Source organism: Crocodylus siamensis, chromosome 4 (assembly GCF_052110815.1).
Source record: "Crocodylus siamensis isolate JL-2025a chromosome 4, ASM5211081v1, whole genome shotgun sequence".
Classification (NCBI taxonomy): domain Eukaryota; kingdom Metazoa; phylum Chordata; order Crocodylia; family Crocodylidae; genus Crocodylus; species Crocodylus siamensis.
In genome coordinates this window covers 159,738,702-159,760,909 of record NC_143398.1, presented here as the reverse complement: position 1 = coordinate 159,760,909, position 22,208 = coordinate 159,738,702, and the positions used below count along the sequence as shown (strand labels likewise).

Here is a 22,208-nt window from a genome sequence, read left to right as displayed (position 1 = left end):
GGGAGGTGATCCTCCCGCTCTATGCGACGCTGGTCAGGCCACAGCTGGAGTACTGCATCCAGTTCTGTGCGTCCCATTTCAGGAGGGATGTGGACAATATTGAAAGGGTCCAGAGGAGGGCCACCCGCATGATCCGGGGACAACAGGGCAGACCCTACAATGAGAGACTGTGGGACCTGAACCTGTTCAGCCTTCACAAGAGAAGGCTGAGGGGGAACCTGGTGACTGTCTATAAACTCACTAGGGGGGACCAGAAGGGTTTGGGGGAGACAACTGTTTCCCCTAGTGGCCCCTGGCATGACAAGGAACAATGGACACAAATTATTGGAGAGTAGGTTTAGATTAGACATCCGCAAGAACTACTTCACAGTTAGGGTGGCTAGGAGCTGGAACCAACTTCCAAGGGAAGTGGTGCTGGCTCCTACCCTGGGAGTCTTTAAGAAGAGGCTTGATGCCTACCTGGCTGGACTCATTTGAGTCCAGTTTTTTTCTCCTACCCTGGCAGGGGGTCAGACTTGAAGATCTACAAGGTCCCTTCCGACCCTACTTCTTTGATTCTATGGTTCTATGATTCTATGTCCTACTGTCTGCAGCAAGAGAGGAAAGGTGTTTTTCCTCTTCTTTATGACAGCTTTTCAGGTATTTGAAGACTGCTATCATGACCCTAGTTAAGCACCTTTTCTGCAAGTTGAAGATGCCTATTTTCTGCAACCTCTCCTCATATGTCTGCCTTCCAAGCCCTTCATCTTTTTTGTCAATGCCTTCTGGACCCTCTAACTTTTCCATGTCCTTTCTAAAATGTGGAGCCCAAAACTGCACACAATACTCTAGATCGGTGGTTCTCAACCTTTTTTTGTACCAGGACCTATTTGTAAACATTGATGGCCAATCCTGACCCAGCACTCCTCACTCCCAACCTGCTGCACCCCATCCCAGGACCCAGTGTATGAGGCAGAGGGAGTATGTATGGAGCATTGGGGGTGGGGGGGAAGAAGCAGCAAGGGAAAAGCCATGCTTTCCCGTGTTTTTCGCCTTGAAAAGAAATTCCATTTTAAAGTTTGTTGATCCATGTTTAAAGTTTGTTTATGATCCTTTCATATATTCTTGTGACCCACTTTTGGGTCACAACCTATGGGTTGAGAAATGCTCTAGATGAGGCCTAACAAGTGCCAAGGAGAGAGGCAGTAGCACCTCCTGTGTCTCCTCACCTAATGTTTCTATTGATGCACCCCAAAACCTCATTTGCTTTCTGTGCAGCTGCATTACACTGCAGACTCATATTGATTCTGTGATCTACCAAGATTCTTAGATCCTTCTATATAGTGCTGTCAGCCAGCAAGGTGTCACCCATTTTATATTTGTGTTTTTGATTATTCTTTCCATGGTGTAGCACCTTTCATTTGTCAGTATTGCACTTCATCCTATTAGCTCCAAACCAGCTTTCCTATTTGTCAAGATCCTTCTGAATTATGTTCCTATACTCCATGTTTGCAATCCTTCCCAGGTTTGTTTCATGTACAGACTTACTCAAAAAGCTCCCTATGTCGGCCTCCAAATCATTAATAAACACATTTAACCATGCTAGGTCCACAACAGACCCATCCTGGACTCCACTCAAAATCTCTTGCCATTCTGAAATGGATCCTTTATAATCATGGGCAAAATTAGGATTTTCAGAAGGGAGGTGCAGATGGTGTGATGCTTCATCAGATATAACACTACACACATTTTTCACCAATTAAAAAAAAAGAGACGCTTCACTAATAAGTAAGCACCTAGAACTATAATATGCAATTTGGGATTAGAGAGAGAGAAAAACAAAACACTTTATTGTAATGTGCATTAATTTGCTATATCATATATTATGTTTAAAAACATAACAAACTATGCAAAAAGAATCCAAAGATGTTGTTTCATTAGTCTTGGAGTCATTATAGTTAAATGTTTCTTTTCTAAATTCATAAAACAAAATCAAGCCTTCTTGAGTATTTGAATAGTACTGCCAATGCTTCATTGAAAGTGATTTCCACACCTGAATGGACGTTCACCAGAGTTAATATTTCCACAACTGAGTTGATATTTTTAGCTAGAGTTAAAAAGACAGTCTGCAGGGCTGAGAAAAAGTAGCTACATTACTAAGAGCAGCTAACAGCCTGCAGCATTGCAGAAATAAAGGCAGCTTGAGTAATGAAACCATTAAAGACTATTAAAAAGGAAAGAGGATGGTTAACACCAATGGTATTAAGAGTTCAGAAGGAATCAAACAAATTATAATGAACCATGAAGTCAATTGCTTCCTTCAGCACTGCCTAAGTAAAAATGGTGCTGGCACTACCAGGCAGTTGGGCTTTAAACTGTGGATGGACAAAGAATCAAAGGGCACCCACCCTGAATCCACTCCTGATTATAATTCCCTTTGCTTGTAGCTATAAAGCCAGTTGTCTACCCACCTTACAGTAGTTTTGTCTAGCCCACATTTCTCCAATTTGTTCATGAGTTGGAAAGCCTTGCTAAAATCCAGATACACTGTATCCACAGCATTCTCTTCATCCACCCAAGTAGATACCTTGTCAGAGAAGGAAATTAAGTTTTTTGGACATAATTTGTTGTTAGTAAATCCATGCTGGCTGCTTGTGGTCAGCCTTGTGAGCCTCTTCCTTAGCTTATGCTCTCCCCAGGTATCAAGGTGAGGCTAACTGGTCTGTAGTTCCCCAGGTCCTCCTTTTTGCCTTTTTTAAAGAGGGGGACTATATTGACCCTTTTCCAGCCCTCTAGTACCTCACCCATCTCCTACAACTTCATAAATGTTATTGCCAAGGGCTGTGAGAATCATAGAAAAATAGGGATGGAAGGGACCTCAGGAGGTCATCTAGTTCAACCCTCTGCTTAGGGCAGGACCATCCCCAAGTAGGTCATCCCAGCCAAGGCCTTGTCTAGCCAGGTCTTAAAAGCCTCCAAGGATGGAGATTCCACAAGCTGTCTGGATAGTCTGTTCCAGTGCTTCAATACCCTCCTGGTGAGAAAGTTTTTCCTCATATCTAACTAAACTTCCCTTGCTGCAACTTGAGACCATTGCTCCTTGTTCTGTCGTCTGCCACCACAGAACAGTCTAGCTCCATCCACTTTGGAACCACCCTTCAAGTAGTTGAAAGTTAAAGTTGAAGGTAATTAAATCTCCCTCTCAGTCTTCTCTCTGCATACTAAGTAAGCCCAGTTCCCCCAGCCTCTCCCCATAAGTCATGTGCCCCAGCCCCCTAACCATTTTTGTTGCCCTTTGCTGGACTTTCTCCAATTTATCTACATCTTTTCTGTTGTGGGGCCCCCAAAACTCCAGATGTGACCTCACCAGTACTGAAAAATCACTTTCCTTGATTTACTAGCAATACACTGTTAATCCAGTGCAGTATGCTGGTAACCTTCTTTGCAACAATGGCACACTACTGGCTCATATTCAGCTTATTGACCACTGTAACCCCCAGGGTCCTTTTCTGCAGAACAGCTGCTTAGCCAGTCAGTCCCCAGCCTGTACTGATGTATGGGGTTGTTCCATCCTAAGTGCAGGACTTTGCACTTCTTCTTTTTCAACTTCATAAGATTTCTTTTTGTACAATCCTCCAATTTGTCAAGGTCTCTCTGAACCCGAGCTCTACCCTCCAGTGTATCTACTACTCCCCCGCAGCTTCGCATCATCTGCAGGCCTGCTGAGAATGCACTTCATCCCATCTTCCAGATCATTGATGAAGATATTGAACAAAACTGGCCTCAGGACCAACAGCTGGGACACTTGGCTACCAGCTAGATTTCAAGCCATTGATTACTACCCTTTGAGCCTGGTGATCCAGTCAGTTTTCTATTCACCTTACAGTCCATTTATCCAAACTGGAATTCCTTAGCTTTCCAGTAAGAATGTTGTGGGAGACCACATCAGAAGTCTTGATAAAATCAAGGTACAGTATATCATGTCCACTGCTCTCCCAGCATCCACTGAGCCAGTCATCTTATCATAGAAGGCAATCAGGTTGTTCAGGCATGACTTGCCCTTGCTGCATCCAGGCTGACTGTTCCTAATCACCTTCTCCTCCTAGTGCTTAGAAATGGATCACGTGTGCCAATTCATTCAGCACCCTGGAATGAAGTTCATCAGGCCCTACTGACTCAGTTTCTTCTATACCAAGCACAAGTACTAGCTTTGAACTAGGGACAGATTGACTTTTACACACATGTTCTAGTCCTAAGATTTGCTCCCTCTTAGTAGCTTATAGATAATTTATTGAGTTATATTAATAAATTCATTAAGGTCTGAGGACAGATGCTTGAAAGTTTGTCCAACAGCTCTTTCAACTATAGTTTGTTCAATAAAAGATATCACACAAAAAATTTTTGCCTCTGGGACATTTCCTGGACCATCACAGCTACAACAACACTCCAGATACACTACAATTATTCATTTTTATCCTTGTCATCTAGGAATGCATCTTTAGCAGCTTCCATTGGTCTTTTTTTTCTTTTCTTTTGTTGTTGTTGTTGTTGTTCAGTTTCTAGTATTACGAGCTGTCCTAAAGTTGCAGTCCACAGTCAGAAAGCGGTCTTGAACATTTACACTCATTTTAAGCATTGTCATGTCCTGCAACTCCTGACTACATTGGAATGGTGAGAAAAACTAAATTTGAAATAGAAATCTTGTAACCTTACCTCTCATTGGGCACAGCTACACATTGCCCTATGGTGCTGTTCTTACAGTGCTGTGCTTTAGTAATTCCTTTTTGGGAATACTGAAGCACAGTGCAGTAACCACCCATACTAGGCCATACGCATTGGCATATGGTTATTTTTAGCTGCTGCTTTGCCACAGTGGCTTACTATAACCAGGGAGCGCGCCACTACAGCGAAGTAGCTGGCAGTCATATATAGATGCACATGATTACTATGTTGCTTTAGCACATTGCTACAGCAATGTAGCGTGATGTAGACTCACCCATTGTCTCAAAAACCTCTGAAAAAATATTACAGGATGCTGTTGGGGGCCAGGGGCAGGGTTGTTTGTCATTTTAGTTCCAGGAGGCACCTGGATTTGAACTAGGGACTACTTGAGCTATAGTCAAATGCTCTGCTACTGAACTATACTCCCTTTGCCTAAAGAAAAAAGAACAGGATAAATGAGTTCATAGAATAGCCTTGGCACCAGCTTGAGAAGAGTTTTTACTTTCTATTGTTCTCTGGATTATTTGTACTAGTACTCATCTGGACTAAAGGCTGTTGAAAAGGCATTAACTCTCATACTTAAAACAGATATTGAGGAACAGGAGTGATTGCAAAACATACGGATACTGGTTACGCACAAATGCACCAGAGTCTCACCAAGGGCAGCATGGCAAAAAAATGGGTCTTTAAAGAATTTAAACATACACAGTCTAGGACCTAGGAGGTGAAGTCAGGAGTGTCCAACTATGCTTAGATGGTTCCATGACAGATGACACCTCTTTGTTCATTTTAATGGACTTTCTTGTGAATTAACAAGATGCAGACTATTACCAAATAAATGCAATTAATGGAATCCTTGCCCCAGAAAAAAAATATTGCTAGTTTGGTCATGGACTTTAATGGAGCCAGGATTATATCCAACATATTTAAGGAGATTATAATTGGTTCCAGTGGGTCATTTTATGTTTCACAACTACAAAAGATTTTGAGAAAAGCATAGAACAAAACAATTAAACCTGATTGACCGCTATCAGAAAGACTGTGGCTATAAGACAACTCTTTGACATGTAGTTTACAAGTGTTTTCATTTTTTTTCCCAAGCTGGTATGTAGCTCAGTGGTAGAGCATTTAACTACAGATCAAGATGTCTCTAGTTCAAATCCATAATGCTTTCTCATCAGTGATAAATAAATTAAATATAGTGCTTCAATGGGATCAGCTGGAGCTTTGCTAATGCAAGTAACTGTTACCCTTATATTTATGCCTTAAGAACTGCTGCTCAAGATTCAAGCCCTGTAAATGTTATAGCTTCCACTGAAAAATATGCAAGCATTTACAGTTCTGGAAATATGCACTATTTTTTTTAATCATTACAAAAGCACCTAAAGGACCTAAACCTAGGAGTATCAGGGCCACCCTTGCACCTGGGGCTTTTTAATGCATCAAGGTTAGGATTAAGGAAGTAATGAAAGCAGAAGTATATACTATACTTTCCTTTTGAATTGAACTACTTTCCTTTTGGACTGAACATGTTTTTGAGAGCAGGTGCTAGAGCATCAAGGACAGCAGGATTGGCTATCTCAAGGTCTTAGAGCCAGAAATCAAGCTTTTCTGTTAAGGGAGCATCCTGATCTGAACTGGGGAACCTCTTGATCTTCAGTCAGGTTCTCCAGATGGTTTAGATATGGGGAGCTATACTTCCATATCCTAAGCTAGAAAAAATTAAAGGAGAAGTTTGTAGCTGAAACTTGGCTGAAACAATTTAATTGTTTATTAAATTACAGATTTAATTATTTTGGTCTCTTTTTATATACTGTATTTAAACCAATATTTACCTGTCTGATATCTAATTCTTAAAAGAAAAAAGGGGATTTGGCTTAGCAGCCAATACAAACATTACAGTTATTAACTGATTAATTTATTAGCCTTCATGTGATTTCCAGCCAGCAGATACAAGAAGGCAAAATTAATTAAAAAATCAATATGGTCCTTCCCACCAGGTTCTATTTTTACTTCTGCTCCTGCCCTGGCAAGTCATTTTTTTGCATCTTTGTATGCAATCCCTCCTTTGATCTGTCTTACCTATTTAGAATGTAACTATTTGAGACAGGGACTGTCCCATAAAATATGTGTGAGATCATGACCCTGGCTTCTAGGTACTACTTTAATACATACTGGGCGCAGCTACACAAAATGTTACATCGCTATGGTGACATAGTGTTGGTGGGCATGAACTGTGACACCAATGGTATGTTGCCATAGCAACAAACTACGTTGTTATAGCTTGTCACTACAGCAATTTATCATCTAAAAATAACTTGTTAAAGCAAGTACCAAATGACTGCGCAGTACCAAATGCGCAGTCCTAGGCACTTGTAGATGTAGCCACAGGGCATGTCTACACAAGATGTTTATTGCGGAGTAGACAAATTAGCTCTGCAATATGCAAATCTACACATATGCCCCTATTAGGATGGAGTAAACTTATAAATACAAGTGCCAGCCTGCTGCAGAGTTTTTACTCCATAGCAACGCTGGCTGAGGCACAAGATTGCTTCAGTGCGGAGACTGCTTGCCAGCTAGCCCTGCACTAGAGCATCCTTATGCCCCAACCAAGTCCTCCACAGCACATTGAGTTGAGTCTGAGCAGCCCAGGGCTTGCAGACTGACCTCTGGGGTCCCCTGCTGGCTGGGACTGCTCTGACCTGGCTCAGTGTGCTGCGGTCCCAGGTGAATGTTCAAATGAAGTGCTTGGGAGTGATAAACTCTGGAGCAGTAAGATCTAGAGTTTATTGCTTTGCATTAATTGCATGTGTAGACTTGCCCATAGTAAATAATAATAATAATAATGAGAAATTCCCATGAAGACCTGATGATATCCAACACGCCAATGGTAAAAAATTACCTCTGCATCTATTTTTAACAAAGACTGCTGGATTGTTAGGGTGAAAGTCATGCTGGATATTTCAGCCCATTCTCAAATGCTCTTTAATAGTAACTTTAAAGTCAGCTGATTCTGATTCAACTGGGTGACCAACCTTGTTAATTTTAAGGCTTGTATCTATCTGGGGGGGGTTTTGTTTGCTTGTTCAAACAAATCCACACATTTTGCTGGCAACCTAAATAGCCCAGATTAAAATAAACAAACAATACTGTGGTCAGAGCTCTTTAAAGATCAAGCTTCTTTCAGGCACCTAAAGTTAAGCCAGCCAAAAATGGAAGGGCCAAAGGCAATTGTCATACTAGAAAATAAAGCTCTACCTTTAAAATGCTAACATACTCTCTTAAGACCCCACCTAAAAAAAAGTTAGCCCTGAAAGGGGGCACCCAGGTTTGAACTAGGGACCTCTTGATCTGCAGTCAAATGCTCTACCACTGAGCTATACCCCCTCTGTTCAGCCTGTTTCTTAAAGGATTCTTCTCACATCAATTACCATTGTTCTACTTTTGCATCTAAAATCATGGAAATTTTATTGGCATATTAAATACCATTTAATGAAATAGCCATATTTCTATTTACAATTCCCACAATGCTAAACTACTTTTCATTAGTAGCCTATTTGTTTGCCACAGGTTAAAAACTAATAAAAGAGATATCATGTTGTGGGAACAGTTAAAAAGTGCCTAAACAGCAAGTATTTTTAATTTTTTAAAGAAAAAGGAGGGGGCACCCGGATTTGAACCGAGGACCTCTTGATCTGCAGTCAAATGCTCTACCCCTGAGCTATACCCCCACTTGTTTCCAATCTTACAGGTAAGGTAAATTATAGATACTTGTTCTGTTACATTCCACTAGGCTCTGTAATTAGTTTGTATCTTTGTACCTGGCACCATTTCCTGACCCAATCATTAGCTTTCATTGTATATTTAAGAAAAAAACATATTTCTTCCTGCAGTTTGAATTAGTGTCATTTGGGCCAACTTAATAACATAGTTCTAACTCTCTATGAATTTTTATACAGAACAGTGCTTTAACCCCATGCCTTTTAGTTAACACCCCTCCTTAGGTGCTTTCTCATGGCAGGCACACCCTGAAACCACATAAGCCATATTAAATAATTACCTAGCAAAATATACCTGCCTCTAACAAGCTCTTCCTTTTTAATACAGGAAGAGGAACTTTTTCTTCTGTAGCAAGCTACCTGATTTACAGGAAATGCAGCCACCTCTGGGGGCAGAACACAATGACTATTATACAGCACAGGAAACCACAGGTACAATTATGGAAAGGAAATATGAGACAGAAATTAAATGGGGGTTTAGTGGAGGATGTCAAAATAAAATATCAGCAACTAATTGCCTAAGGTAAAATTTAGCTGAGACAGAGGGGACATGAGACTGTCACAACTAGTATATAAACAATTCACACTATCATTCCCCTTCTCTTTGAAATATCGCTTGTCTTCTAAGATAGCAAACTCCTGAGGGCAGAGACTATGTATGCTTAAGTGTTTAAACAATAGAGTCCTACTTTGATGGAAAACTCAGAGCACAGCTGCAATGTAAGATATAACAGAAGCATTTACTAAAGAAGGGCTTTATACGTAGGCAGATCTAGGATTTTGGAAAGGGGGGACCAGAGGGTGTGACACACCATTACATGTAATACAACATATATTTATCTCCAGTTAAAGAAAATCCAGAAGCTTTACAAATATGGTAGGGGGCCAGAACTAGATATTATTCAGTTTAAGATCACAAATATAACTATTTGAATGTGCACTAATTTGTTAAAGACTATATTTTTTTTTTAAAAAAAGCACAACAAGCTAGGCAAAAAATAGTCGATAGTCCTGCAGTCATTATAGGTAAATGTAACATCTCTTATTCAGATTCATAAAACCAAATCTAGCCTTCGTGAGTGGCTTGACAGTACCTTCAATATTTCACTGTCAATCATTTTTACACCTGAGCTAATATCACCACACCTCACTTCAGATTTTTAGCTAAAGCTAAAAACAGTCTGCAGGGCTATGAAATAGAAGACAGACATTACCAGGAATGGTTAACAGAAAGCCAAATTGCAGAAGAAAGGCTAGTTTGAAAAGTGAAACATTAAGACCATTACGAAGAAGAGAAGATTGTTAAAATTTGTAGAGTGGAGAGAGATTAAGAGGAATCAGGGAGACAATAATAAAACATGAATTCACTGACACTCCACACTGCCTGAATAGAAATGCCACTGCCACTGCCAGGCAGCTGGTTTTAAAGTTTGGTTACAGCAGGAATCAAGGGTGGGGGGGAGGGGGAGGAGAGGTGCTGTAGAATATTAGCACTGTTAGGTGTGCAAATGCCTATGCATGATCCTCAAGATGAACCCAGAGGCCATGTCCAGATGGGCATGAATGCCGCATGCCCTTGGAGGCTGGGGAGGCATGGGAGCTCCCACAGGCAGCAGCGACGCTGTTGGTGGTGGGAGTGTGGTGGAGGCAAGTGGAGAGCTGCCACAGGTAGCTGCAGCACTGTTGGCGGGAGGGGGCAGTGGCGAGCACTGACCAACAGTCAACGACCACCTGCAGAAGCTGCCAGCGGCGATTAGTGACCACTCACAGACATTGCCAGCAGCAAGCAGGGGGTGATGAGCAGTGGCTGCCCAGCGGTCCTGTCGACAGTGTTGGCAGCACCTTTTCACAGTAGCTGCACCACCATGCTCAGGGGGTGTACATGCCAATGCAGATGGGCACGGTGTTGCAATCTGTGGTGCTGTAGACCCATCTGGAGCACCACAGACTGCACATTCAGGCATTCTCTTCACTGCTACCTTGCAGCATGGGGGTCTGATGCTGGGAGATCCTGGGGTCAAAAAAACCCATGCAGAAAAAAGCAGGGCAGTGGATGTGGAGGCAGTGCGTGGCATGCAAAAACAGAGCCTGGCCAACTGAAGTTACACTCCAGCTGCCAGCCAGGCTCCCAGATGCAGGAGCACCATGGCTGCAGCTTCCCCAGCCCCAGAACCCCAGGTAAGGCTGTTGGGGCCAGCACAGTTGCTGGCTCCAGCCTCACCTACCTTGCCTGAGGTAAACTGCCACATGCCAGAGGGTGTGTGGCACAGGTGTTTCCTGGGGACAACTAGCAGTGGCACAAGATGTACTGCTGCTAGTTGTTCCTTGGGAACCAAACATCTGCACTCATTTGGATGTGGCCAGAGATTTCAAAAGGGAGTTCATTGTGTTATAAGCATTCTAACCTAACACAACAGAAGGATTGCTCTATTATTGTTAAAATTAAGAGCTGGCATTTTCCAAGGAGTGCCTTAAGTATAATGAAGTTGAGAACCTCTGCCCCACACAAAGCCCTAACAAAGCCAACAGAGCTCTGTTGTGGAGCTGCAGCATAGCTCTGCGAAGCAGTGACTGGTGCCAGCTGGCTAACCAGAGAAGCAGCGCTATATGGGCACCTCACCAAACACCAGGGGAACCCATTGGCCCATTTCAACCAGTTTGTGTTTTGCATCAGGAACATCCTGTGGAAAGCCAGGAACTTCCTGATCTACAGGCACATGGATGTAGACATGGTAGGCTATGTGAAAATGGCTCTGAGCAAACTCCAGACCTACTACCAGAAATCAGTAGAGGATGGAGAGAACATGGCCAAAGTCTCCAGGCACAGAGACACATGGCATGCATAGGCGACATGTAAAAGGGGTGCAGGGGGGCACGTTCCCCCCTGAGATTGGCCGCTGCCTCTGCTGCTACTGCAGGCTTCTGCAGGCAATAGCCGCTCGCCACCCCACTTCCTGCCATCAGTTCTGTCACCGGCTTCTTCAGGTGGTTTCAGCTCACCACCACCATCACTGCCACCAGCTTCTGCTGGCAGTCGCCACTCGCCACCCTGCTGCCAATGCTGGTGCTCATACATTGTCCCTCCCCCCAGTCTCAGGAGGTACCAGTCATTCATGATGGCACAGGATCTTCCAGTTCCCCACTAGCAGGGAAGGGGGCAGTGACAGCGAGGAAGAAGAAGAGACAAATGAAACTGAGGACAGCGACAGCAGCAGTGGGCCCTCCAGCAGGAGCTGCAGCAACAGCGACATGGACAAGTGAACTGAGTTTGTGACCCTGCAAGTGGGGTGGGGATGAAAGGAAGGGGTTGCCTGGTTTGAGAGACCAGAGTTTGGGTGTGTGGTGTGCGGTGCAAATATTGTAAGGGGTTCGGGTGTCCAGTGGGCCTTTGTACAGGTGTGCGGACTGTGCAGATGCAGTTTTTGTAACAGGTTACATTTTTCTTCTTTGTGGGGTGATACTCAGAGTGTAGATATATATAACCATATAGATAGATAGATATTTTTCCAAAAGCAAAATCTGCAGGATCAGAACCCAAAACATGACAGGTCTCCTGCCAGGAGGTCTTTGTGCCAGTCCAGCTAAGCAACAGATCCTTTTCTCTGTCTGCCAGGAAAAGCTGTTTTATTTTCATGTTGACCGGGAACTTCAGGTTCCGTGTCCTATGCTTACACTAGATATTTTTCTGCATAATATTTATGATCAACAGTCTCAGCCCCACAAGGAGCAGGATAACAGATCAGTTAAAGCAGGTTTTTTTCCAACAAGGGCAACGGATCCTTTCAAGCATGCCATGCAATATTAGCAGTGTTTGGTGTACAGATATCTATACATGATTCACAAGTTAAACCTGGAGACATCCAATAGGAATCCAGAGCATCAAAAACATACCGACTGTAAATGGGTTCTTGGCCATTGAGACCACAGATCCAAAGTTGGTCAGACATGATGATAGCTATGTCATTCCCTTGGCTACAGAAATTAGCATGCCTTAATGCTGAAGGGTCACTAGGTTCAAGTGGACTCATGGCTTCACTAAGAATTTTGCAGGTGGGAGTACAAGTATAGATCAGTTGCTGCTGTTTTATCATGGCATGCTCAAACCATGTCTTAGGTGGTTGTTGTTGCTCACTCCAGCAAAGCACTGCCTTTAGCAGAAGATCCCCCATTCCCAAAAGTTTCCATAAAATCAACATAATCCAAGGGCTTGTTCGGACATACACACACACACACGGTCGTAACACCCATAATGCAGAGCACACTCTATTACAGTCTTGCCCAACTTTGCCAAACACATATTAGAGCTCAGCCTTTGAATCTCAGTGCACTGATAGGTAGCCTGAGACTAGGGTGCCCCAAGTGAAACTAGACCTCCCTGCTAGATTAAACTAGATTGCAGAGCTCTTTTGGGCCAGTCTTGATAATCTTTCCTGTACTGCTCCCACACCTGCTTCCAGATTAATCCAGTTGGTGTATGGCTCAGTCTAAAGCCTGCCAGGGCTACTTAATAAACTGGTCAAAAGCAGGTGCTAGAGAGAGAGAGAAAAAATAAATAAATCCCTCATAGAAGAATTGTGTACCACTCCAGTGGTAGAGATGTTACCTTCCTTTAACTCAGTGAGGTTTCAAACTCCCCACCTACCCCAGCACAGATCTGAACAATAGGAACCTTGGCTCAGGACTCATGGCAGCAGTGGAACCCATCCCAGGCATGGTGGTGGCAATAATTTGACATGGGGCTGGTGGCAGTAACTCCAGGGCTGGCAGTGGAGGAGCTTGGGTAAGTAGCTACTTGAGGCAGTGATGGCAACATGCCAAGCATCCACAGGGTGAGCAGGGCTGTGTCAGCACAACCCTTATTCATTCTCCTGCTATCAGTGCCCAAACCTACAAGCAATTAGGGGTCCTATACTCACCCTTCAGAGCAGGCCCCACCTTCCAGGCAGGCCCCACTTTCACCCTAGCTACACCCCAAATTCCCTAATGTACTAGTAGCCCAGTGGTCTGGATGGAGCATCTCTGCAGGCCAGGAACCTCCTGATGTACAGGCACATGGAAATTGAAGTAGCAGACTGCATTAAAATGGTAGCAGACAGCTAAAATGAATGTGCCCTAGTCCTACCACCAGAAAACAGTAGGAGAGGAGGCAGCCAACCCTGCCTGGCAGAGGGATAGTTGGTACAGGCTTTTCAAAGTTTCCCCTTATGGGAAGTGAACAGTGATAGTGAAGGAGACAACAAGTCAACTGGGTGGAGTGACAACGATGAGCATAGCAGCAGTGGAACCACCAGTGGCAGCAACCATGGCAGTGATATGAACCAAGGGCTTAAAGCTTCTAATTAGAGATAAAACACAAGGGACATTGTAAATGTAACAAGGAAAGGAATGTGGACCAGTGTGCAGGAGTACAGGTGCGATCATTGTAATGGGTGTGTGGAGGTGAGAATTTTGGTATGGATGGAAGGCTTTGAAAATGGGTTAAGGTTTGGGAAGAATGGTGTGTATCTATCTATGTACAGGCCAGATCCAGCCCACACACTATATGTTTAACACCCCTGCTTGAATTAAAAGGCCCTAGTATCCTCTGCCTACTATAAAACTATTAGGTGCCTCCTTTGCCTGGGTCTCTACCCACAAAATTTTGTGAACAAGTACAGAGAATTTGCTATCTAAGTTTGTATACAGACAGGAAATGAGGCAATGAGCATGTCAGCTATCATCACATTTTGCCCAGGAAGAAAGAAAAACTGATTATTTTTTAAACATGTGAGGGGCATGACCTAACTAGTTATGCAGCACCCTTCGGCCTCAGTCCAGAGTGGTTGGTAGAAGAGCCCAAATGCTCCATCCGTAGATCATATTGTGGACAAATAAATGACCCATGCCAGCCAGATGTTAAAAATAGAACAAACAGTAACTACATTTTATTTTAAAATTCTACTCCTAATGAGCTCTCTCCACAACTCTGTTGTGCCCCAAGGGGCTAATATCAAGGGCATATGCAAAGCAGCTTCTACATCCTCAGTGGAGCGGGAAAATAGTGACTTCACCAAAGCAAGATGACTTCTTCCGCAGATCAGGGGTGTTACGACGATAGCCAAAGCGTCCATTGTACCCTCTCGGTGGTTTGACATCTGCCAGGTAACCATCATGGCCGCTCACGTACTCAATAGAATGGCCTGTGGAGAAGGGAGTTGGCCATGTCAGTTCCCTTTGAAACTACTCCCTCCAGTCAGCAACTATGGAGGAAGCTCACAGTAGCCAGAGTTGGATGGAAAATTAGAATAAATGTCCTTTTTTGGAAAAAAAAAATGTAGACACCATGACACCAAAACATTTACCAATTCATGTTGGGAGTGGCAGATTTTGTGCAAGTGAGAGTGCGATCGAGAGACAGATGCACAATCTCAAATGTCAATTTATTTTCTGGCGACATTTTTTAAATTAAACATTTTGATTTTTTTTTTTTTGTCATTTAAAAGCGACCTTTTCTTTTAAGTTACTTTTTATTACTTTTAAATGTCTTGAAAACTAATCCTGGTAAAAGCCAAAAGCCTTACACAAATATCAATAACAAGCTTTTGTTTGGGGTCAAACAGAATTCCTCATTCAACACAAAATGTTTTTTTCCCCTTGAATTTCTGATTCATCTTTTTTTAAGATTACAGTTTCTTCAAATTGAATTTTAACATTATTATTATTATTGTGTGTTTGAGAACCGACAACAAACTAAGAAGTCCACTTTTTGCAGAGTTTCATTACTAACAGTCTCTTTTTTAGTGGGTAACCCAGCTCCCAGAGTAAAGTAGGACTATTATACAGGACACATGGAAATTGAGGAGCATTTTACACTAAGGGAATGGCAAAATATACACTGGTACTTAACACCTAGTTAGTTCCACTTACCAGGATAAGCCAGGGGCTACTGGGAACACATTTTAATACACTGATTTGACCTGAAGTGATGGGGGTTGAGACACTGAGTTTTAAAACATATTAATAAAAGGTATCATTTTGGAACGAAGAGTTCTAATTTTTTGTATGTCTTCTCATCTCAGACCAACACGGCTATCAAGTACACCCCTAAGTTTAGAGAAGGCACAGTTGGAAGAATGGGGTTTAAGGAAATTTTAACATATCTCTGTATCTTCCTGATGTGGGAGCCAAAATGATCCCAGTGGAACTTCCAGGGGCCTGAAGGCTGTTCTAATAAAGCAGTTTCCTCTGACAGCTCCCAGTCACAGCAATACATACCCTGTCACCAACTCATGCACCATAGTTTGTGGGGAGGACCAGAGCAGTTTTCTCCCCTGCCCCCTTGTAGATGTTAACCACTTGCATGGGCTACTGCAGGCACCAGGACAAGGTAGGGTTGGGGTCAGTTCCCCCATTATAATGGGGTCTAGTGAACTGGGTCTTGGGACAACTAAGTTCTATTTCTGGATGCAGAAAGGGACATACAAAAGCTGGTTTTATCTAGTGCAGTTAGCTCCACTAAAGAAATTCTCTATGAGGGAGTTGTGCCAAGGTATGGAAGGGACTCTTACCTGCACCAGTCCAGTTTCTCCTGTTCAGGTATCTCTGCCCTGGCCCATAGGTGTGGAAATAGTCCACTATCCAGCCATCCCTAGATGTGCCACCATACTGCTGTGGTTAACAAAAGAAAGAACAAACATTCAGAGCAATACTAGGTTTCACTTCATCTGTAGATCCTAACATGGCTGGCTAAACTCCCATCAGCTTTGGCTAATCTAGAAATGGTGTTAGAAAATGGGTCTATCTTTGAAGATGCCTGCTAGTGCATGGTAGCACAGCACTGCCTTCAGACTTGTCTAACTTTATCCTATCTACATAGTTGATCCGAAAAAAATATATATCATCATAAAAAAGTCCTTTCCTCCTGCATATTTTCAAGCCCATTATGGTGACAACATTAGTCCTATACCACTGATTATGCACTTCATCAGACATCCAGGGTAGAAAGGAAGGTGCACCAGAAAGCAAGATCTTTGTTGCATCCTCAGAATTGCAGAATCAGCTGCCATGCAAAATATCTTAATAATTGTATCAAGATAGCCCCCATTCTGCCTTGTTTGCCATCTGTAAGGCACCAGATTCTGCATTGTTTCCTTCCCTGACCTGACCAGAATCCTCTCTGGCACTGACAAAGGGTGTGCATTAACAAGCTAACAGCTGTACAGCTCTCTGAAAAATGCTGGACCTTGCCAGCACAGACAACAGTAGAAGTCTGAAATCTCTCATACAGCTTCCAGAGTCAATGTTAATGGAAGCCTACATTATTTATTAAGCACAGCAATGTTTGGCACTTGCACAACATGTAAAAGCGAAGCATCACATATCTGTCACAAAGCAAATGAATATGTAAATACTTATTTTCATGCATATGATGCACTCACTTGTGTGAGATTAACCCAGCACCTAAATGTTGCAGGATTAGCACCTGGATACATCTATAGATGGGCTAAGGATAGTTATTTCTGTGAAGGATCTGTGAGATTTTAATTAATAAACTGAGAAGAAGAAATATCAGTAACAAGACAGTCTAAATCAGTATCATTCTTCATTATTCCAAATTCAACACTGAGTGGGTAGCAGGGACTTTTTGGTGGGGGTACAAAAAGCATCAATAGCTGTAGGTCACTTATCTATGCAAACAGATCTTGTCCAGTTATAAAATTTGGCCAGTAAGTAGTTCTTAAAACTTACTAGATTTCTTTAAAAACAACCCAACAAATATTAAAAACCACACACATTTCAGTCCTAATATTAATACAGAGAAGACTGTAGATAAGTGAAGAACCAAGACCTTTTTTTTAAGAATTTGTCCTCTTCATACAGAGTCCACCTAATTTAGGAGCGAAATTAAAAGGATCCTTAAATTGTCAAAGACCATACTGTTCAAAGGAAGGGTGGGAAGCAGCTGGAAAGCAGATCCGTCACCTGAATGATTACCATCTTATTCTTTGAAGACCAAACGCAGCGGGAGATAAGGGAAAGAAATGCCTGTTACTCGACTAAAACCTGCAGTTTTTAAAATCAACATGTTAGCAACTGCATCCTTTTGAAGACGGACGTCAGTTTCACAGATTGCATAGACATTAGGGCTGGAAGGGACCTCGAAAGATCATCGAGTCCATGTCTGTGCCTCCCCCATTGCTATGCTGCTATGGGCAAGCTTGGCTGCAGACTTTTTGCTGCTTAAAGGCGACCCCGGCTGTTTTGCTTTTCTTCAGATTGGTTGTCGACACTCAGAGTTTCATAATCGCGAAGGGCTGGAAGGGACCTTACGGATCACGAGGTCCAGCCCCCCTGCACATCCTTGGAGGTTTTTAAGATCCAACTCGCCAACCCTCACTGTCTATGCCAGCTCTGCGGCCATCAAGCCTGCCCCAAGGAGCTACAGAGCCCCGACAACCGTGGGACGCGCAGGGACAGCAGGGTCTCCAGGGGCCCTTGCTGCTTGCAGGCTGGAAGCAGGGAGCAGCTGGACCTGCCCAGATGTGGCATCTCGCCCCCTACCTGCTCCGTTTTCCGCAGCACCGCCTTGACAGAAGGGGATGCGAAGTAATTGGCAGCGTGGATGTCCAGCTGGGCGTTGTAAGGGGGCACAGCGGACCACAGCTTGGGCAGCTTCTGCGTGTAGCCGCCGGCGATGCTGCCCACCGCCACCCCGTCCAGAACGAAGTCCCTCTCGCGCCGCAGGAGCCCGCGAGCCAAGGAAGCCATCTGTGCCAAGGGAGCACTGCCACCCCCGTGCCACCCCCGGCTCCGTCTGCCCCCTCTGCCGCCCGCATTGTTACGTGCGAGCCCGGCCCCACGTTACAAAGAGGCGCTGGATGGGCAACAACTGGGGCAGGGGAGCACCCAGCCACAGCTGCTGCCGGCCGGCGGAAGGGAGCGCAGCCCTTGTCCTGCCAGCGGCCTCCCCCTGGAGCTGGCTGATCAGAGCCCATTCACACCATCAGTCACACAAATCACGGCCTCGGGGCGGGAGAGAGGGCGGCGGAGCGCATCGCTACAAAGCGGGAGGGAATGGCGCACTGATCTGCAGGGATCCTGGTTTTGTCCGGTTGAAACATTACTTGGGTTTTTAAAAAAAAAGTAACCCCAAATAAATCCACATTTTCCGTGATTTAACTGAAACACCGGTAATATGTATATACTGGCAAAAGTTTATTGTAATACTGGCAAAACCAAATCCACATTTTTCCATGATTAAAATGAAACACCACACACACACATAGTGAAACACCACTAATATGTGTATATGTGGTGTTTCATTTTAATCATGGAAAAATGTGGATTTGGGGGTTACTTTTTCAACTGAAAATTGGTGTTTTGTTCAATTAGAGAAAACCAGGATCCCTGCTGATCTACCAGGCATCACAGTTCTCTAGGGCACAGAGCAAGGTTGCCTCTGAGGTCTCCCTGCTCATAGATGGAGTCAGCCCCAGCTGGTTAAAAACTGGATTCACAGTCGGAGTCTGCAGGGAATCACCAGCAGGCTACTCCAGCCTAGCTGCTCCAGACTGGATGCAGAGTTCATTTGGAAATTGGTTTCACACTTTAAACCACCCAGAAGTCTTAACTATAGCACAATCTTCAAATAGGTAACTTCACCATTTTTACTAGGAAAAGTCTGTCTCAATGCAGTTGGTTATTATGAAAGTGCTTTAAACCCTGCAGGTCATAAAGTAGTGAAGTGCTCCAGTTGCTGTAGCTGAGGCTGCTCAGGCCAGTTTTAGCCTAGAGAAACCCAAATGATAAAGAAACATCAGAGATGTACTTCAAGACCTGGCTGGGCAAAAAGCTGCATTAGGAAATAGATAGGACAAGGGCTGAATCTCTGAAGTGATGAAACCCTGGCCTTTCATCAGTCCTGGTTTCAAAGACATCTGAACTATAGATTTACAGCTACACATGTACTCAGCACAACCTGGAACTATTTAAATTTTACAACAGGACTCGTGGACTCCCACACAGACTGTGGTGAAGACAAAGATGAGCTTAGTACACAGAACAATATAACCCTCATCTGAGCACAAACAGGAATGCAAGCAACCTCTTTTATGACTTTATTGAGTTTAGTTATGGCAACATAACCTCCACCCCCCACAGGGTAGCTGTAGTTAAACCATACCAGCCTAAAGTGTGCTTTTTGCAGCAGGGAGTCAGGCACGGGAATACAAGCCATTTATTATTTGAGAGAAACGTATCCACATTAGTTGTCACAATACAAGGCACACCCCCCACCACACACAGCTGGCTACTAGTTCAAAAACTACTCACAGTGGAATAGATTTACAATTCCCATTTCCAGTCCTAAAACAGGAGCTCACATTTAGGTTATAAAGGGTTGGGAATACCATGCACCCACACAACAGCTCTTAGCACAAATTTAGGAGCTTATACCAGCAGTTTTTGCAGGAAGTTTTCACACTGGATGGTGCAGCCCTTCATTTTCTTTTTGAACTATTTTTGATTGAAGTCTATAACAAATCTGTGATGCTGCATCACTTTTGGCAGATAAAACATTTTTAGGCTACCATATGGCTGTTTTATCACTGAGAAATTGGTAGAATAGGTTGCACCTAACAACTCAAACAGGAATGGGTTTTGCTGTGTCCTTGTAAGGCCTCAATTCACAAGGATGTTTCCACAATCTTATTGCATAGAAAAAACAAACAAACAAACAAACAAGTGATACTGTGGTTCACACTATGCTTTTCTTATGAAACTGGCCTGGCATTGCACAGCATCCAAAACAGCACAGCAACCTTTTTAAGTAGATCACCTTTGGCATTTAAAAGCAAACCAAGATCTACCATGCACCACTGCCTTCCCCCATCTCCCCCAGCAGGTAAGTCTGTGGGGAGGGAGGCAGGGCACAGATCAAGGCAGAGGGGGAAAAAATTATTTGATGGCACATCTCTCCAGCACGTAAGTCCCACCCAACTGGGGCCCTACTCAATTTACACCTGGTCCTACCTCTCTGCCACTGTCCCTTACCAATGGGGGCCTCCATCTAGCCCCCACCTCCTTCCTCCCCCATGGACTGACCTACTGGACTGGGTGCACATGTGAAAGCATGTGGGCACTCAGCCCTCCCACCACAGCTTTAGATCAACTCCAAGATCTACCTGTGGATTGAGATCCACTGGTTGGTGGCCAGTGATCTACAATCAGGGCAACCATCCCAGGCTCCTGCACTTTGGGGGCCCCTGCAGAGCCGGGCAGTGGCGCTGCCACTGACTTCATGTCCGGCTGCTCCCCCGCCTCCCCCACTGAATCCACCATCTCCAGCTGCTTGGCAACACCCCCCCCCACCCCCAATCTGCCACCAGCTTGTGTCTGGGGGCAGGGCCCCACACACTGCTAGGGTCACCTCTGTCTGCAATATCCAATAGAACTTCAGAGCTAAAGTTATTCTGGAACAGGTCATTTCTTGAAAATCTGTCACTTAGACACGACTCAGTCTCAGCCATTATCCACCTAGGACGTAATGCTGGCAAAACTTAAAATTTGAATGTATTTGCAGGTACCAGTGCAACTCCCTTATGCACACAGAGAGCCATTTTACAGTTTATTCTGTAGGTTGAGACGAATTACAAGTCAATTCAGCCCTGGCAGCCCTGGAGGAGGAGGGAGCAGTGGAAGATACCAGGAGGAGACTCTGCGCACACAATGTCCTGTGCGGGCGGCGGGAGTCAAGAGGCCTAAGAGGAGGAAGCGTCGCGTCATCGTGATTGGTGACTCCATCCTGAGAGATACGGAGGGCCCCATCTGTCGCCAGGATCCCTCAGCACGTGAGGTCTACTGCCTGCCCGGAGCGAAGATTCAGGATGTGAAGGGGATGCTCCAGTCCATCATCCAGCCCACTGATTATTACCCCATCGTCCTTGTCCATGTGGGTACTAACGATGTGGCCAGGAGAGCCCCTGATCGCCTGATGGAGGACTACCATGCTCTGGGAGGCGTGCTGAGGGAGATGGGCGCACAGGCGGTCTTCTCTTCCATCCTGCCAGTGAGCGGTCGAGGCAGACGCCACGAGATGTGCATAGCGGAGACCAACTGGAGGCTACAGGAATGGTGCTTCGAGGCGGGCTTTGGCTTCCTCAGCCATGACCGGCACATCGTGATGAGAGACATGCTGGGATGGGATGGGCTCCACCTTTCCCCTAAAGGTAAGCGTGTGTTCTCTTCCAGGTTGGTGAACCTCCTTCGGCGGGCTTTAAACTAGGCTCGTCAGGGGAGGGGGAAGATGAGGGTGGAGGAGACGATGAACTACCAGGCCCAGCAACAGCCAGCGAGCCCAGACCAATGGTCAAAAGGGAGAAACAGGTAAGTGATGGGGGACGGGGCATTGCTGAGACTAGGGGGTCAGTGGGCACAACCGTTGGAGGCCTCAAATGCCTCTACACGAATGCTCGAAGTATGGGGAAGAAGCAGGAGGAACTCGCCCTCCTCCTAGCTGTCACCAGCCCTGACATAGTGGGGATCACAGAAACGTGGTGGGACTCTTCGCATGACTGGGCGGTGAGTGTCAAGGGCTATAGGCTATACAGGAGGGACAGGATAGGAAGGAAAGGTGGAGGAGTAGCACTCTACATCAAGGAGGAATATACTTCCTCGTCAATTAGCAAGGGGGTAGAGGGGGGGCACTCTGAGGTGCTCTGGGTTAGAGTAAAAGGCAGTCCAGGGGAT

At 44.5% G+C, this 22,208-nt stretch overlaps 1 protein-coding gene and 2 non-coding genes across 3 annotated transcripts; all 3 read right to left on the bottom strand.

The window, feature by feature from the left end:
* Positions 1 to 8,019: 8,019 nt before the first annotated feature.
* Positions 8,020 to 8,091, bottom strand: TRNAC-GCA (transfer RNA cysteine (anticodon GCA)). Its single transcript has one exon. It is a non-coding gene; the product is annotated as a tRNA-Cys (tRNA).
* A 272-nt stretch (positions 8,092 to 8,363) lies between these two features.
* Positions 8,364 to 8,435, bottom strand: TRNAC-GCA (transfer RNA cysteine (anticodon GCA)). Its single transcript has one exon. It is a non-coding gene; the product is annotated as a tRNA-Cys (tRNA).
* Positions 8,436 to 14,361: 5,926 nt separating this feature from the next.
* Positions 14,362 to 18,230, bottom strand: SPMAP1 (sperm microtubule associated protein 1). The gene is made up of 3 exons (XM_090041209.1): positions 18,024 to 18,230; positions 16,031 to 16,130; positions 14,362 to 14,662 (listed from the first exon to the last, which is right to left on the bottom strand). Exons 1-3 carry the CDS (start codon positions 18,228 to 18,230, stop codon positions 14,505 to 14,507), a joined length of 465 nt encoding a protein of 154 aa, XP_089897335.1. The 3' UTR covers positions 14,362 to 14,504.
* Between the last annotated feature and the right edge of the window lie 3,978 nt (positions 18,231 to 22,208).